General features: G+C 46.0%; 1 protein-coding gene across 3 annotated transcripts; it reads right to left on the bottom strand.

Moving 5' to 3' along the window:
* Positions 1 to 1506: 1506 nt before the first annotated feature.
* Positions 1507 to 12980, bottom strand: LOC143923427 (microfibril-associated glycoprotein 4-like). 3 transcript variants are annotated; one of them, XM_077447087.1, is made up of 6 exons: positions 12783 to 12980; positions 12610 to 12716; positions 12079 to 12233; positions 6888 to 6984; positions 4897 to 5091; positions 1507 to 1886 (listed from the first exon to the last, which is right to left on the bottom strand). In XM_077447087.1, the coding sequence occupies exons 2-6, from the start codon at positions 12707 to 12709 to the stop codon at positions 1627 to 1629; spliced, it is 807 nt and encodes a 268-aa protein (XP_077303213.1). In that variant the 5' UTR covers positions 12710 to 12716; positions 12783 to 12980; the 3' UTR covers positions 1507 to 1626. The 3 variants fall into 3 exon arrangements, with proteins under 3 accessions (XP_077303213.1, XP_077303212.1, XP_077303214.1); XM_077447086.1 differs by having other exon boundaries at positions 12804 to 12979; XM_077447088.1 differs by lacking the exon at positions 12610 to 12716 and having other exon boundaries at positions 12783 to 12978.
* Between the last annotated feature and the right edge of the window lie 5440 nt (positions 12981 to 18420).

Genomic DNA, 18420 nt, shown 5'->3' with positions numbered 1-18420 from the left:
TCAAGGAGGCTCGGAGGTTGGGCTCCCCCAGAGCCAGGCACGGATGCCCCAGGCATGTGGGCAGGCGAGGATCCATCAGGCGAGGCCGGGGATTGGGCCTGCGAAGGCTCGTGGGCCTGGTATCGCTGCGACCGGAAAATGTCCGGGATGTGCCTCCCCTGTACGGTCTTGGACTCCTTAGGGGTGCGGGAGGTGGACGAGCTCCTGGTAGACCTGTGCATAGCAGGGAAAGGAGGTAGGCTCCCGTATGGGCAGATAAAGTATCCCCGGAACGCAGGAGCTCACCAGTTAGGCGTCCATCACGGTCTCCGTCCAGGCCACGCCATGCTGATTGTTTTTAAGTTGCTGTAGTATCATTCTGGGAGACCACCCATCTTAGAAATGTATGAATCCGATTTTTGCAGGTTTATCCATCAAAAAGTGGTTTGAATTGAATTAAAGAGACGTTGACTAGTGTGTAGGTGGGGGTGTGCTGCAGTATATCTACTAGTCTGAAGGTGGCAAAATGTCATTACTTCAGGCTGACAGGAGACTAATGAGGACTAATTTTCCTCTGCTATGGGTTCCAGCCAGGCAGACAGAAATATTGGGTACTTCTAGGTATGGATAGCAGATGAGGCCCTCTGCTTCCTCTAAGACCCTAGTATCTGACTTGGCAGTCTATAGGCTACATGCAGTCCTTTGGCATCCAATTCTAAGGGGTTATGGGCACAAGAAAATATTGAAACATTGATTTGTAAAGGGTTGGTAATAGCCATGGCAGTCTCCAATCTGAATCTCTTGAAGGATATCCCCAGTTTCAAATATTCCTATCATGTCTGCAGTCTCTGATGACCCTCTTTAGTATAACATTCACTAAAAATGTTGTGCCCATTGGTGATGTCAAGGGTTGCAATTGAGGACCCTCAGCAAGAATAAAGTAAATTGGCCCCCACTGCTCTAGTTAGCCCCTGTACACACGGTCGGAGATTTCGACAACCAAATCCGTCGGATCTTGTCCGTCGGATTATGCCCGTCGGATCTTGTCCGAAACTGTTGCATACACACGGTCGGACTAAGTTGTTGAAAAATCCGATCATTCAGAACGTGATGACGTAATTTCGTTACGATGGGACTACGTTCAGGCTAGTAGCCAATAGCTTTGATGTAGGAATTTGATCTGAGCATGCGTGGCACTTGGTCCGATCAAAATTCTCTACACATGATCGGAGTATGTCCGATCGAACCAGTTGGTCGGAAAATATTTCCAACAAGTTGGAAAATTGGGTCCGACGGATATTCCGACGGAATCAGTCCGATGCATACCACACACAGTCGGATTATCCGACAACACAGTCCGATAGGACACATTCCGACGGATTCTTCGACTGTGTGTACAAGGGCTAAGACAGATCCAGGACTTGGTGACTGTCCCTTGGAATATGGGTGGTAGGGAGAGATTCATCGGACATGTGTAAGCCCCAAGAGGTAGAGTTGTTTGTTGTTAGACATGATAAGAAGTCATGCGAGAGCTTATTTTATTTATTTATTTATACCACTAACCGAATTGTGTTTACTCAAATTCCATTTTTTTTTATAATAACACAAGCATCGCCAACTTAAAACCTTTGAATAGACCGAACCATTTCAGGCTTCTGGCACAGATGGCGCTATCTTCATCATCGTCTCTTTGAAGGAATAGTGGTATCCTTTAGCAGTAGTCCAGACCACACCTGTAGCGTACTCCTCGGTGGTACCATTCTGATATTTCCCATTTAGGTTGGCACCGTGACATTCGCTGTACCAGAATCCTCCATGATATACCTGAGCACAATTGATGGTGTGTATATCTCTGTCATTGTCATATGTGGAAAAATTCATGCCAACGTGACTTTGCATTGAATCGCCTGCAGGAAAAAAATGCAACGTAAAGAAAAAACATGTATTTAAAGGGACAATGCAGAGATACCAGCAGGCCAATCAAAACTTTTTCTGTAGTCCATTCAAATATGTGTACAACTCTATGTACAGTGTGTGCAAGTAATAAAAAAATAAAATAATATTAATTCAAAAATAATTTCACCACTTGCCCTCCGGGCACTTAAAGCCCCTTCCTAAACAGACCAATTTTCACCTTTCAGCGCTCTCACATTTGGAATGGCAGTTACTCAGTCATGCAACTCTGTACCCAAATTAATTTGTTGTCTTTTTTCCCACAAATAGAGCTTTCTTTTGGTGGTATTTGATCACCTCTGGGTTTTTTATTTTTTGCGCTATAAATGAAAAAAGACCGAAACATTTTGTAACAGATTGCATTTTTCTTTGTTTCTGTTATAAAATTTAGCAAATTAGTAATTTTTCTTTATATATTTTGGCCAAAATTTATACTACTACATAACTTTGGTAAAAAAATAACCAAAATTAGTGTAAATTATTTAGTCTTTTTGAAAGTTATAGAGTCTAAGGCCGCGTACACACGGGCGGACTGTTCGCCCAACTTTGTCCGCTGAACAGTGTTTGGGCGGACAGTCCGCTCGTGTGTGGGCTTTCAGCGGACAGTTTCAGCGGACAGTTGGACGGACAAGGTTTTTCGGAATTTCCGAAAAACTGTCCGCTGAAACCTTGTTTGAGCGAACAGTCCGCCCGTGTGTAGGCTTGTTCGTCAAACAAAGTTGCGCGCATGCTCAGAAAGGATTTTCACGCCGAAAGCTATAATGCAGTGTATAGGACGTCGTATTTTTCGTCCCGTCGTACGTGCCGTTCACGTCATCGCGCACGGTTTCAGCAAACTGTTCGTCCGTCGTGTGTGGCCATGTCCGTCCATGCTAAGTTTGAGCGGACTGTTTGCCGAAACTGTTGGACGGACAAAGTTGGGCGAACAGTCCGCGCGTGTGTACGCGGCCTACAAGCTATGGTGCCAATCAATAAAAATGGATCACACCTGAAGTACTGACGGCCTATCTCATTTCTTGAGACACTAACAAGCCAGGAAAGTACAAATACCCCCCAAATGACCCTTTTTTTTGGAATGTAGACATTCCAAGGTATTTAATAAGAGGCATGGCGAGTTTTTTGAAGTTGTAGTTTTTTTTCCCACAATTGTTTGCAAAAATTAAGATTTTTGTTTTCTTTTTTTTTCCCCACAAAATTGTCATATTAACAGGTTATTTCTCTCACATGGCATGTGCAAACCACGAATTACACCCCAAAATATATTCTGCTACTTCTCCTGAGTATGGCGATACCACAAGTGGGAGACTTTTACACAGCCTGGCCACATACAGAGGCACCATGCAGAGCACCATAAGGTGTTCTAGGGACATAAATTACACATTTAATTTCTTGACTACCTCTTTTTGAAGGCCCCCCGGAGCACCAGGACAATGGAAACAGCCCAAAAATGACCCCATTTTGGAAAGTAAACACCCCAACAAATAATCTATGAGACATAATGAGTCTTTTGGAAATCGTGGAAAGAAAATGAAAACATATATTTTTTTTTTACACAAAGTTGTCCATTTATAAGATATTTCTAACACAAAGCATGTACATAGCAAAAATTACACCCCAAAATACATTCTGCTACTCCTCCTGAGTATGGCGATACCAGATGTGGGAGACTTTTACATGGCCTGGCCACATACAGAGGCCCAACATGCAGGGAGCGCCATAAGGTGTTCTAGGGACATACATTTAAAACCTAATTTCCTAGCTATTACACTTTTGTGAGGCACTGATGGTCACTATAGTGGCATGGATGTGACACAGATAAGCACTGATGTGGCATCAATGTGGAATGGATGAGCACTGATGTGGCACGGATTTGGCACAGATGAGCACTGATGTGACATGGATAAGCACTGATGTGGCATGGATGAGCACTGATGTGGCATGGATAAGCACTGATGTTGGCATGGATGAGCACTGATGTGGCATGGATAAGCACTGATGTGGCATGTATGAGCACTGATGTGGCACGGGTGAGCACTTATGTGACATGGGTGAGCACTGATGTGGCATGGACCTGGCAGGGTTGAGCACTGATGTGGAATGGGCATGGCACAAATGAGCACTGATGTAGCATGGATGTGGCACGGATGAGCACTGATGTGGCATGGATGTGGCACGGATGAGCACTGATGTGGCATGGATATGGCACGGAAGAGTACTGATGTGGCATGGATGTGGCACAGATGAGTACTGATGTGGCATGAATGAGCATGAATGAGGCATGACTGGGCATGGATGAGGCATGGCTGGTTATGGATGAGCATGGCTGGGCATGGATGAGCATGGCTGAACCTGGATGAGCATGGCTGGGCATGGATTAGCACAGCTGGGCATGGCTGGGCATAAATGAGGCATGGATGAGGCTGAATGGGCATAAATGAGGCATGGATGAGGCTGAATGAGCACAGATCAGTGCTGTGGGTACTTCACATCCAGCCCACAGCACTGCTGCACTCGGCTTCCTCCTCTCCTCACACACACCGTACCGATCGGTGTGAGGAGAGGCAGGAGCTGAACCGGACATGATGTCGGCTTGTTTGCATATGATCGCTCCATCATTGGACGGAACGATCACATGGTAAAGGGTCATCGGCCCTTTACACCGATCCGGGATGCACCAGGCCCGAATGACCTGCCCATCACGGACACTTCTGTGTGCGTGCCATTCCATCCAAAGCTGAAAAAAGTGCTTTTAGGCTCAAATCTGTGCAATAAAATTAGGGCTCCCTACCCCATTAGAGGTCATTTGTATTGTGTTTCTGGTGATGTCTACAATGCAGATAAAAAGAACACTCTCCACGCAGTCGGTATTCTGGTGGAAATGTATCCTAGGATTGGTTGAGCCCCGTGTGAGCTGAGGAATCAGTAACAATGTATAATGTGATCATAAAAAAATATTTTTCATACCAGCGGGTTTGGTCGGATCTCCCTCTGTAAATCCCTCAATGTGCAGTTTGTAGCCATCTTCCTCAGGGTTGATGGCCAGGCGGGAAAGAGCGAAGTTTTCATAGGTTACATGACGAGCAACATTGTCCCAATCCTTCAGATCAATTCTAAGACGATAGGACCTCTTCAGGGTTAGGAGGTAAATGTTCTGCAGACCTGAAGTGGAGAAACCACAAGAGGTTACCCTAAGAATTATGGTCTGTAAACACATGGGTTGACTTAGGCTACAAGTCCAGGGATTTTATTTATTGTTCTGGAGTTGCATAACTATATGGCCAAAGCACAAAGACATCCCTCCCAATGATGAAGTTCAGGTATTTCCAGTGAAGAGTACTGTTATTCCTACAGCATACAGCATCCTACAGCATGTCCTCCTGCACAAAACCAGCTTGATAACGACGTGGTTTGATCAGATTGGTGAGGAGGAATTTGTGTGGCCTCTACAGAGCCTTGACCTCAACCCTACTCAACATCTTTGGCAAGAATTGGTGCACCGATGGTAAACCAAGTCTTCTGGATCACATCAGTACCTGTCCTCACAAATGGGCACAAATTCCTATAGACACACTTCTGAGAAAGCCTTTAGAGAAGAGTGGAGGCGATTATAGTGGAAAGGGGCAACTCCATATTAATGTCTATTGTTTTGGAATAGGATGTCCAACAAGCTCATATAGGTGTTATGGTCAAGTGTCCACAAACTTTTGACTCCATAGTCTGTCATCTACTAGGGCTCCCAGATCTTTCTCCATCCTTAATTCCCCCAGCGGTTCTCCCCTCAGTGGGCAGTTTGCATCACTTTTTTTTGCACCCAAGTGCATTACTTTAAACCTCATTTGCCATGTATTTGCCCACTCCATTATTTTTCATGTTTTTTTATAAAATTTCTCTATCCTGATGTGAAGTTATTGCCCTGCTTAATTTTGTGTCATCTGCAAAAACTGAGATTGCGCTATTTATCCCATCAACTATATCATGTATGAATAAATTGAATAGAATTGGTCCCAAGACAGAACCTTGGGGTACCCCACTTACCACTCCAGACCGGTCTGAGTACATTTATTACCACGCTTTGGACAGGTCCCTGTAACCAGTTTTTACCCAAGAACAAACCTTATGGTCCATGGCTACCAACATCAGCTTGTAAATGAATAGTTTATGGGGGACTATATCAAATGCTTTTGCAAAATTCAGGTACACTAAATCCACAGGCCTTCCCCTGTCTAGATGGTAGCTCACTTCCTCGTAGAATGAGTCCACCGGGACTCCGCGTTTTATTTTTTTTTTTTAAAAGCCAGCAGCTACAAATACTGCAGCTGCTGACTTTTAAATAGTGACACTTACCTGTCCAGCGCGCCCGCGATGTCGGCACCCGAAGCCGATCGCTCGCTCGTCTGGCGGGTCCTGCCGCCGCCATCTTGGGTATGGGAATCAGGAAATGGAGCCTTTCGGCTTCATTTCCCGGTTCCCTACTGCGCATGCGCGAGCCGCGCGGCGCAATCCGGACGGTCCCCGCTGCCTCTGGGAGCTGTGTGTTTCCCAGCAGGCAGCGGGGCACTTGCTGAAGGGGGCGGGCGCTTGCGGAAAGGGGCGTAACGTACGCCCCTTTCCGCAGAGAGCTAGCCCGGAAGTGGGTGCAGTTACCTGGATTATCCAGGTAACTGCACCCCCCTCCCCCCTGAAAGGTGCCGATTGTGGCGCCGGAGGGGGGGGGGGGGATTCCGATGAGCGGAGGTCCATTTTAGGGTGGACCTCCGCTTTAACAGATTGGTCTGGCAAGAACGACCTTTCGTAAACCCATGCTGATTACTGAGGAACCATGTTGTCAAAAGTGGGGAAGGAAAGGGCAGCATTAATCAATTGAAATTCACTATTTTTAAGTTGAATGTTTTTATTGCCTAAAGTCATTGTTTAAATTGAATGTATCTGTGTCAGCTGCTTTATGAAATCTTTACCGAGCCAATACTCTCCATCTGCTTTTCCAAATCCGGCTTTATACTCTGTCCAACCTCGATAAAAGTTCACATTTCCATCAATCCTCCTCTGAAAGACCTGCAACAACACAGTTTACATGCCAGTGGACATGAAAGTAGACTTCAAAGTAAAAAAATTTTTTTAGTTGCAGATAGACATGGAAAGATTAGAATTCCTGCTGGGTTTTTACTTCTATCTGGGGCTCCTTTAACCACTTCAATACCGGGCACTTAAACACCTTCCTGCCCAGACCAATTTTCAGCTTTCAGCGCTGATGCACTTTGAATGACAATTGCGCGGTCATACAACACTGTACCCAAATGAAATTTTTATCATTTTTTTCCCACAAATAGAGCTTTCTTTTGGTGGTATTTGATCACCTCTACGGTTTTTATTTTTTGCGCTACAAATAAAAAAATACCGAAAATTTTGAAAAAAAAAATGTTTTTTTTTTGTTTCAGTTTCAAAACTTTGTAAATAAGTACGTTTTCTCCTTCACTGATGGGCACTGATGGGGCTACACTGATGGGCACTGATAAGGCGGCACTGATGGGCACCAATGAAGTGGCACTGATGAGGTGGCATTGATGGACACTGATAGGCGGCACTGATAGGCGGCACTGATAGGCGACACGGATGGGCGACACGGATGGACACTGATAGGTGGCACAAATTGGCACTGATAGCTGGCACGGATTGGCATGGATGGGCGGCAGAGATGGGCATGGATAGGCGGCACAGATGGGCATGGATAGGGGCACAGATGGTCATGGGTGGGCACTGATAGGCGGCACAGGTGGGCACTCATAGGCGGCACAGGTGGTCACTCATAGGCGGCACAGGTGGGCACTCATAGGCGGCACAGGTGGGCACTCATAGGCGGCATTGGTGTTATACTGTACTAATGGATGCCAATCAGTGCCAAACAATAATGCATGCCAATCAGTGATGCCCATTGTGGGCACTGATTGGCATCCATTATGGGCACTGATTGGCATCCATTGTGCTGACTGGCATCCCTGGTGGTCTAGGGAGGATTACCTTTTCCCTGGTGGTCTGGCGTCGTCCCTGGTGGTCCAGTGTGGGCATCCTCGGGGGGGCTGTGCTGATAATCGATCAGCACAGACCCCCCCTGTCAGAGGAGCAGCCGATCGGCTCTCCTCTACTCATGTCTGACAGACGCGAGTGAGGAAAAGCCGATCACCGGCTCTTCCCATTTACACTGTGATCAGCCGTGATTGGACACGGCTGATCACGTGGTAAAGAGTCTCCGTCGGAGACTCTTTACCGAGATCGTAGTTGCCAGGTGTCAGACTGATATGACGTCTGGTCAGGATTATGAAACCCCTTTGCCACCGTCAATTTGTAATAGGGCGGGCGGCAAGTGGTTAAAGAGGTTTCCCCTCACTTTCTGTGCCATTGACAATGGTTTTACTAGACAGGAAGTGAGGGGAAAACTGCAGTGGGGACACAGATAGCAATAAAAAAACTCCAGAGCATTATACTCATAAAGGTTCTGGGAATTTTTCGATATGTATGTGAAGCCAGAAGAAGGAAAACATTAAACAAGCTCAATAGCTCTGGTGAGGTGGCTTTCATACAGCAAGGCTTTCCTCAATAGGCACCAGATTTTACCCTAAACCATAGTACTATAGAAAGAAGCACCAGGCCAAAACCAGTTAAAAGAGTCCAGGATCATTTTAATTGTTGGGAAATAAGTCATATAAAACAGTCTAGATGTTCCAAGAGGGCTCAACACATGATGAGATTAGGATGGACTCAGAGAAAACTGTTACTTCACAGATAAATATTAGAAGCAGGGTAAGTAGTTATAACCCTTCCTTACTCTAAAAAATAAGTTAACGTTCTGTGTTAAGGAAATTTAACAACTGGCCTATCAGCAGGCTTGGAAGGGCCTGTTGTACATGATGGGAGATATATTAATTACCTGAGGCACTTCCTGGCATATATTCTTCCCCTCCAGGGTTTCACCCCGAGAGGTGGCTGCTGTGACACTAGTGTTTCTTTAGGCCTTGGAGTCAAGGGTGTAGAGGGCTACTGGGATCTTCCCTATTGGGAGGCCTTCCTGAAGATATTTGCTGCTATGGTGTGTTAGAGGCCTGTTGGAAGAAGACTGCAGAGGTCCCCCATATAGAAGTGCTGTGAGACCTCTGAGTAGAAGAGTAACACAGGAACCTCTCCATTGTTGTCCTACCCTGTACTACAATTCTGAGATACCACTAGAACTTCACACGTTAAGGAGCCAACCTAAAGAATCTGTGTCCAGTCAATGTCACCCAATAAGAATGGGACCGCGAAAGCTAGAAAAACAAGCAGGAAGACTGGAGACTGTCACCCTCCTTTCTATTTCTTCATGGACATGTGCAATAAACCTTCAAAATCTAAAGAAAAGTGACTGATGCCATCATTCATTTCTAACTAACCTGAAGACATGAACTTTACCCTGAGAGCAATGTGCCTGTTACATTGTTTACCAAGTAAGTGAGTCTGAGACATTTGTAATGTAGTACATGGGTAGCTGAAGAGTCATATTCCTTTAAAATGTGTCTGCCTGTTTCACAATGGTGCTACAATAGGTAATTTAAGAAATAGCCATTGCACCACTAATAAACCTCAAATGTTTAATGAGGTCATTGCAAAAATCATGGCAAAAGAGTAAGGCAAAAAACATGGTTTTTCTTTACTGTTCTGCCTCAATTTTTGCACTATGACCTCATAAAACATTTGAGGTTTGCCAGTGTGTTGGCTTTAATACTGAGGTTTGTTCTGGACAGTCATTAGCAGCAAGAAAGACATTTGGATGAGCATTGAATCGTCTTCAATAGGGATGAGCTTCGTGTTAGAATCGAACATACGTTCGACTCGAACATCGGCTGTTCGCCCGTTCGGCGAATACCAAACGTTATGGGCCGTTCGCGCCAAATTCTTGTGGCGCTCATGGCCCACAATGCACTGCGCCATCGCAGTGCATTGCTGGCTCATGATTGGCCAAGCATGCACTGTGACCCCGCATGCTTGGCCAATCACAGCGCCGGCAGCGAGGAGAGCCACGATTGGCCACAGGCAGGATGCCTGTGGCCAATCATAGCTCAGGCTGTGTAGTACACGCCCCACACTATATAAGGCCGCCAGCGCGGCGGCCTTGTGTAGTGTGTTGGGGTCTGTAGGAGTTAGTGGGTGTTCTGTGTACCTTCAACACAGTATACACCGTTCGTTATTGGCCGATTTTGCGTTCTTGCTCTTCTGTAGTGCACTATACACCATTATATCCACCTATATAGCTAGCTATCTTGCTCTTTTTAAATAGAGCTTGCAGTCAGCTGTAGGAGATTGTGCGTGCTGTCTGCGTGCCCTGACCGCAGAAAACACCGTTATATCCACCTATATAGCTAGCTATATTGCTCTTTTTAAATAGAGCTTGCAGTCAGTTGTAGGAGATTGTGCGTGCTGTCTACGTGCCCTTACCGCAGAATACACCATTATATCCACCTATATAGCTAGCTATCTTGCTCTTTTTAAATAGAGCTTGCAGTCAGTTGTAGGAGATTGTGCGTGCTGTCTGCGTGCTCTGAACCCAGTATACACCGTTATATCCACCTATATAGATAGCTATCTTGCTCGTTTTAAATAGAGCTTGCAGTCAGCTGTAGGAGATTGTGCGTGCTGTCTGCATGCTCTGACCTGTGAGAGCTTCCAGAGTGGTGGAGGAGGAGAGGGAGCTGATGGCTTCAGTCAGCCCAGGCCAGGTGGCTGTTTCTCAGCCTGAGGAAAGGCGTGGTGCCCTAAAACTCCAGGAGTTCGTTAAGGAGGAGAGGCTGTACTTAGAAAACCAGCTTGACTTGGTTGACTGGTTTCTGAGACAGCCAGGTGAAGACATGGAGAAATCTGCGGAGAGGAAAAGGAAAGCCAAGAGCTTAATATTAAAGGCTTCTCGCTGTTACTGCAAAAAAATGAAAGTTTTGGCCGAGCTGAGGAATAGACGTGACAGATCAGGTATCAGGAAGAGATCAGAATTTAAACCTGCCATAGATGGACTGAAAAAGCAGTGTAATATGCTTGGTGAGCTTTTATCAAATCTAATTGAAAGTGCTTCAAGCAAAAAAGACTTTCTGTTGAGTATAGAAAAAGTTATGAAAGTGGCGTGCGATGAGGGCTCTCAAGCAGTAAGACGCCGCAAGCAGCGTTTAACCCCAACTACAGTGCCAGAAGGAGAGATGGAGGGTCCCTCTATGGAGGACACCCATGGAGAAGCAGAAGTGGAGGAAAAGAGGCCGGTAACCCCAATATTGGTGGAGGCTCCAGCTGTAGCTGCAACCCCGGCCAGGAAAGAGACATCCCCGGTAAATGGGAGTGTGGAGGAGAGCGGTGATGGGAGAAGAAACCCCAAGGCAAAGAATGCTGTTCCCAATGGTACTGCGGAGGGGCCAGGTAAGCCTAAGGGGAGCCAGCCTGTGTGTGTGGCTGTGACCCCAGGTGGCGGTTTGGGTCCCGGTGATGCAGGAGGGAGACAATATCAGAAGGATAGCAAGGAGAAGAAAGACTTTAAGGAAAAATGTGAGAAGATTCCTGTGGTACAGCTAGCAAGACTGGTAGAAGATAAAGAAAAACCGGACTTACCAAAACAGTCCCCAATGATCCCGGCCGGTGATTGCAAGCATACTACAGACACCCCCCAGGCACGATATTTAAAGGAATATTTCACATTTTTTTTCACTTTAATCGTCATTAAAATCAGTGCTCCCGCCAAAACGGCCATTTTTAAAAACATTTTAGGCATTGACCCATGTCCCCTGGGGCAGGAGCCAGGTCCCCAAACCCTTTTTAGGACAGTATCTTGCATATTAGCCATTAAAATTAGCACTTTTAATTTCGAACGTTCGAGTCCCATAGACTTCAATGGGGTTCTAAAGTTCGTACGAATTTTGGGTCCGTTCGAAAGTTCTGGTGCGAACCGAACCGGAGGGTGTTCGGCTCATCCCTAGTCTTCAACATTACAGAAAAAGTCTAGTTGAATGTGAATAACCACTGCTAACTATATTGTGACCTGGAGGAGTGAGTACCTTCCCAGACAATCAGCAATGTCAACATTTTTTTTAAATAGTTGAGAGGATGATAACGGTTGGGATCAGAGTTGGGTTAGTGAGTACTCACCGTCCAGGGTCCATCTTTTCCGGTCATATCACAGTACACAGGTATGGGGGTTTTGAGCCCCCCGGGGTAGATGAGATATACTCCATCTGTCCTCAGACCTTGAGCCCACACATCAGAACAGTCATGGGGGTAACAACTTTCGGTACAAATATTAACTGGAAACAGAGGATACAGAATGCATTAAAGTAGACCTGAACTCAAAAAGTAAAGATTTGCAGAGTTATATGGAAAATTTGAAACATTTATTGTGTGTAAACTGTACCCTGAGAAACATGTAAATGTTGGCTTTATGTACAGTTAAATCAATATTCCGATTGAGATACTATGGGGCTTCTTCTATGGTTAAAAACGTTGCCTGTATTTGGGTTTTAAATTGTAACACACATAGACATACAATGATTGTGGTTGTTGGGTTTTAGAACTTCAGCAATGTTGCAGATGACCTATTTAATAATTGAAGGAAGCAAATGTTTAAAGGAGATGCTGGCAAATGTAATAAAGACCATATCATAAATATCTGATTGTACATACTGTTATCTAGGTTCCTTGGCACCTTTTCAGCAGCCTGGTAGGCAATGTGTATGACCAGGAGTACAGTAAAGGGGGTGAGAAATGTCCCCCTTAGACACATTTTTTACCTGGTGAGAAATGACATGTTTAGTACTGTGCCTGTCATAGTGGCAGCAATAACTGTAAATACTCACAGAAAACAAGGTGTAGTTTACTTTAAATTTACGTCCTGCAACTTGCGTGAGACTCTATAAGTCAGTATGTTGGGTCCTGTCCTGGTTCTGGGTTGGGTTCAGTTGATACCTTGGGTTGTGTCCTAGTTCTGGGTCAGTCGATATGTTGGGTTGCGTCCTGGGTCTGAACTCCAGCAGCGAACACACGTCACATATATATTCACAGTGTGAGCCTGTATGTCACAATAGGACAATGGTTGGGACACCACACCTTGAGAAAACGCATCCTTTCTTCGGTTACATGACTTCCTTGTTACATCCGTGTCCTGTTTACTCTGACGTGCATTTAAAATATCATAAATAAATGGAGAATTCGATTTTCAATTAATTTACAAAAAGTAATAATTTAATCTACTGATGGAATGCAACGTACCAATTAGTCCACAGATGCTCCATCAGCACCAAAATGCAAGAGACATTGTACTAATTTGTTATGGAAAGTAGATCCAGTAAGGGTATTGCAGGCTCAATAGTGGATGGAGATAAGGCTGAAGTGGCCAATGGCCCAGCGGGAGGCATAGCTGAATTGGACAAGAACTGAAGACAGCCTTCAGGATGGATACCATCTTGAAACCTCTTGCACAGAGATCTTGAGCTTGACAATTTGCTTGCACAGTTGATCAAGTGAGAATTGTCTCCTGTTCCTGGATGTATGGGTCTTAGCCCTTGTACACACGGTCGGACATTCCGACGGAAAATGTCCGATCAGACCGTGTTGTCAGATAATCCGACCGTGTGTGGGCTCCATCTGACTTTTTCCGTCGGAATGTCCGACCAACAAAGTTTGAGAGCTGGATATAAAATTTTCCGACAACATGATTCGATTACGAGACCAAAGCTATTAGCTACTAGCCGCACGTAGTCCTGTCGCAATGAACAAACGTCATCACGATCGGATTTTCCGACAACTTTGTCTGACCGTGTGTATGCAACACCAGTTTCGGACAAAATCCGTCTGAAAAAAATCTGACGGATTTTGTTGTCGGAATGTCCATCCGTGTGTACAAGGGCTTACTGTTATGGTCCTCCTGAGCATACTAAAATACTCCTGCGCGCCTACAACACCACCCAGAGGAGTAGTTTGAAGCTTGTGGGCCCTGATACAAAGGTTGACCTGGGACACTAATACCTGCTGCTTCCACTGCACGCCAAGATACTACAAGTAGCCAAAGAGTTTTTTCAGATTTTTATTTACATGTTTAGAGATTTAATTCAAAAGATTTTGGAGAAACTGCCCACATTTTGACATATTTTTCAAATTCTTTTGAATACCTTGGAGCAGGGGAAGGCAACCTTTGAGAGGTGGCGATCCACATGAGCAACATGAAAGAGATCAAAGATTACCAGGATTCTGCGCCTTTTTTAAAAACATACATTAACCAGCAATGCCCAACTAAATAGTAAGGACAACTTTTAAAAATATAATAAAACAAATGTCACTGTAAAAATATATACTTAGCTAGTGATGGACGAACTTCCGACGGGACGTTTCGCGAACGCGGCCGATAGTTTGTGAACCGTAACGTTCGCGGTGGGCCCCATTGACTTCAATGGGAGGAGAACTTTGCAAACCTACAGGTCAAATTTGCAGCCACAAAATAGACACTAGCTGTGCAAACATAGTCCCACCACATGGCCAATGACATAACACATGTATGAGGTGAATCTGGGATCGACAACTACAAGCATTCTTTTTTTATATGTGAAATTGTTGTGACAATTCAGGACTGTAGAGCGCATGAAGGCAATGGAGGAGAGGGAAGGTCAGGGTAGGCAAAGAAGAGGGTGCAGGAGATGATCACCAGCAGCGTGACATACAGCAATGACACCTGCACCGTGATAGAGTCATCTGACACCAGCACCGTGATAGAGAGCACTGACATCAGCAGCGTGACATACAGCAATGACACCTGCACCGTGATAGAGTGATCTGACACCAGCACCGTGATAGAGAGCACTGACCTCAGCAGCATGACTTAAAGCACTAACACCAGCACCGTGATATACAGCACTGACAGCAGCACCGTGATAGAGAGCACTGACATCAGCAGCGTGACATACAGCAATGACACCTGCACTGTGATAGAGTGATCTGACACCAGCACCATGATAGAGAGCACTGACATCAGCAGCGTGACATAAAGCACTAACACCAGCACCGTGATATACAGCACTGACAGCAGCACCGTGATAGAGAGCACTGACATCAGCAGCGTGACATACAGCAATGACACCTGCACCATGATAGAGTGATCTGACACCAGCACCATGATAGAGAGCACTGACATCAGCAGCGTGACATAAAGCACTAACACCAGCACCGTGATATACAGCACTGACAGCAGCACCGTGATAGAGAGCACTGACATCAGCAGCGTGACATACAGCAATGACACCTGCACCGTGATAGAGTGATCTGACACCAGCACCGTGATAGAGAGCACTGACATCAGCAGTGTGACATAAACCACTGACACCAGCACCGTGATATACAGCACTGACAGCAGCACCGTGATAGAGAGCACTGACATCAGCAGCGTGACATACAGCAATGACACCTGCACCGTGATAGAGTGATCTGACACCAGCACCGTGATAGAGAGCACTGACGTCAGCAGCGTGACATAAACCACTGACACCAGCACCGTGATATACAGCACTGACACCAGCACTGTGATAGAGAGCACTGACATCAGCAGCGTGACATAAAGCACTCACACCAGCACCGTGATATACAGCACTGACACCAGCACCGTGATATACAGCATTGACACCTGCACCGTAAGCAACCGCAGGAGGAAGTCAGCATAGCACAGGGATGGTGGGAGCCCCTCATAATGAGCATAGCACAGGGATGGTGGGAGCCCCTCAAAATGAGCATAGCACAGGGATGGTGGGAGCCCCTCATAATATGCGCAGCAGAGGTACAGCCCCAGGAGGAAGTCAGCACAGCACAGGGATGGTGGGAGCCCCTCATAATAAGCAGCCCCAGGAGGATGTCAGCATAGCACAGGGATGGTAGGAGCCCCTCATAATAAGCAGCCGCAGGAGGAAGTCAGCATAGCACAGGGATGGTGGGAGCCCCTCATAATATGCACAGCAGAGGTACAGCCCCAGGAGGAAGTCAGCACAGCACAGGGATGGTGGGAGCCCCTCATAATAAGCAGCTCCAGGAGGAAGTCAGCACAGCACAGGGATGGTGGGAGCCCCTCATAATAAGCAGCCCCAGTAGAAATATGACACCGCTCAACCTCTTCAAACAGGAGGGTACGGGCATATAGTACGGTGTGCTTTTTTTGGACAAGGAAGTGAGCCAAATGAAGAAAGAAGGTCTGTGTGCTCGATTAAAAAAATTGTTTATAGACATATACATGGTCTATTGGTCACATGTGTTGAATTCCTCCGAGATCCATGACTCATTCATTTTTAGAAATGTGAGGTAGTTAACACTGTCGTGAGCTAGGCGAGTACGCTTATCGGTCACGATCCCCCCTGCTGCGCTGAACGTCCTTTCGGACAGGACACTGGACGAGGGGCAAGCCAACAGTTCAATTGCAAATTGGGCAAGCTCTGGCCAGAGGTCAAGCCTGCCCACCCAGTAGTCCAGGGGTTCATCACTCCTCAGAGCGTCCACATCGGCCGTTAACCCGATGTAGTCGGACACCTGACGGTCTAGGCGTTCCCTGATGCTGGATCCGGGTGACACCTGTCGATGGGTCGGCTGAAAGAATGACCTCATATCCGAAGTCACCAAAACATCTTCAAACCGGCCTCTTCTTGCAGGCGCTGTTGGATTGGTACCCACAACTCCTTCTCTGGGAGTGGGAATTGCTCCTCTGCCAGCGCACGCAAAAGCAGAATGCAGCATTTCTCGAAGCAAGGCCTGAAAGTGGAAAAAATATACCGCGCTAAGGAAACGTAAATAAAAATCAACTATATGTGAAACAGGCTGCAGAAATAGATGTGATATAACACCCAACAAATATGCAAAAATAGAAAACTGCGCCAACCCTATACTAATGAAATTATTAATACAAAAAAATATTTTAGAAAATATTCTAAATAAATAAATAAAATAAAAAAAATAAAAAATAGAAAATATATTATCAAAATGTGTGAGTGATTAACACAAATGATTATAACATATTATACCACAAATAATTATAACAATACGAACACCTTAGGTGCAAAATAAAACAAAGAAATTCATCAAGAGATAGTGTCATAAACAAAAAAGTCCCATCGGTAAAAGTTCATATGTGAATCTGAATAAACATTTGTGACACCGCAGTGATTCAACACGATCCAAAAGCGCATAAAAGTGCCCGTCACCGTATATTAGATGCGCTTACCAGAAAATAGGCAAGTTAGGGCGTTTATATAGACTCAATGGGTCCCATCAGAAGATCTCCTCCTCATTGGTGGGTCAACTTTTCATCTCATACTAGTGCCCTCCAGATAATAATGGTACTCGTGATCCCAAATGGGGAGCTCAAACACCACTTCTTCATCAAACTCCGCAGTCATTGCTGTCCGCCAAGGCCTGAAAGTGCTCCATTCTGACAGCCCTCTGTGACGGTGGTAACATTTCCGCCATTTTGTGTTTGTACCGGGGGTCTAAGTACGTTGCCACCCAGTACTGGTCCTTGACCCTTATGCTTTTTATACGGGGGTCCCTATTAAAACACTGGAGCATTAAGGCCCCCATTTGCACTAAACTGGAAGCGGTGTGGTGGCCTGGCTCCTGCTCATCATCCAGGATAATGTCGTCCTCTTCATTCTCCTCTCCCCATCCACGCACAACAACAGGGATCCCAGAAAGTTTTAAAGCATGCTCTTCTTGCTCCTCCTCATCCGCCCCGGCACCATCCTCCTCTGACTCCTCTTCAGGCTCCTGTTGTTGACTTGTCTCAGATAGAGTAACCCCCCCTGGGAATTCATCCAGCATTGCGACTTCCTCATCTTCCCGCTCCTGCTCCTCCACAGCTTGATCAATGACACGACGCAATGCACGCTCCATAAAGAAGGCATGAGGTACCATGTCACTGATGGCGCCATGGCTGCGACTGACCAGTTTGGTGATCTCCTCAAATGGCCGCAGAAGTCTGCATGCATCGCGCATGAGCAGCCACTGGTGCGGTGAAAAAAAACCCAGCTCCCCAGAACCTGTTCTGCCACAGAGTTTATACAGGTAGACGTTAACTGCACGTTTCTGCTGGAGCAGCCTATCAAGCATATAGAAGGTTGAGTTCCATCGCGTCGGGCAATCGCAAATAAGACGTCTGACCGGCAGATTGTGTCGCCGCTGAATGTCAGCAAGGCGAGCCATGGCTCTGTAAGATCTTCTGAAATGGGCCGAGATTTTCCTTGCCTGCCGCAAGATGTCCTGGACCCCAGGGTATTTGACAACGAATCGCTGCACGACCAAGTTTAAGACGTGTGCCATGCATGGCACGTGCGGAATTTTGCCCTGTTTCAATGCGCTAAGCAGATTGGCACCGTTGTCCCACACCACTTTACCAACTGTCAAATTGAGCGGTGTTAGCCGCCACTGATCTGCCTGTGAACACAAAGCTGAAAGGAGTGCCGGGCCAGTGTG

This window comes from Lithobates pipiens, unplaced genomic scaffold (assembly GCF_037356315.1).
Source record: "Lithobates pipiens isolate NorthernLeopardFrog02 unplaced genomic scaffold, aLitPip1_a1.2 Scaffold_22, whole genome shotgun sequence".
Taxonomy (NCBI): domain Eukaryota; kingdom Metazoa; phylum Chordata; class Amphibia; order Anura; family Ranidae; genus Lithobates; species Lithobates pipiens.
Note: the sequence above shows the minus strand (reverse complement) of the source record. Positions and strands in the feature narration are given on the sequence as shown.

What these genes read in the sequence shown, in the direction of transcription:
- LOC143923427 (XM_077447087.1), bottom strand. Translation starts at nt 12,709, where the DNA reads ATGTGTCTAAGGGGGACATTTCTCACCCCCTTTACTGTACTCCTGGTC. An exon ending in AGATGGAGAGTATTGGCTCG is followed by an intron (nt 5,092 to 6,887) that starts GTAAAGATTTCA and finishes TCTCCACTTCAG; the next exon opens with GTCTGCAGAACATTTACCTC. An exon ending in AGATCCGACCAAACCCGCTG is followed by an intron (nt 1,887 to 4,896) that starts GTATGAAAAATA and finishes TTTTTCCTGCAG; the next exon opens with GCGATTCAATGCAAAGTCAC.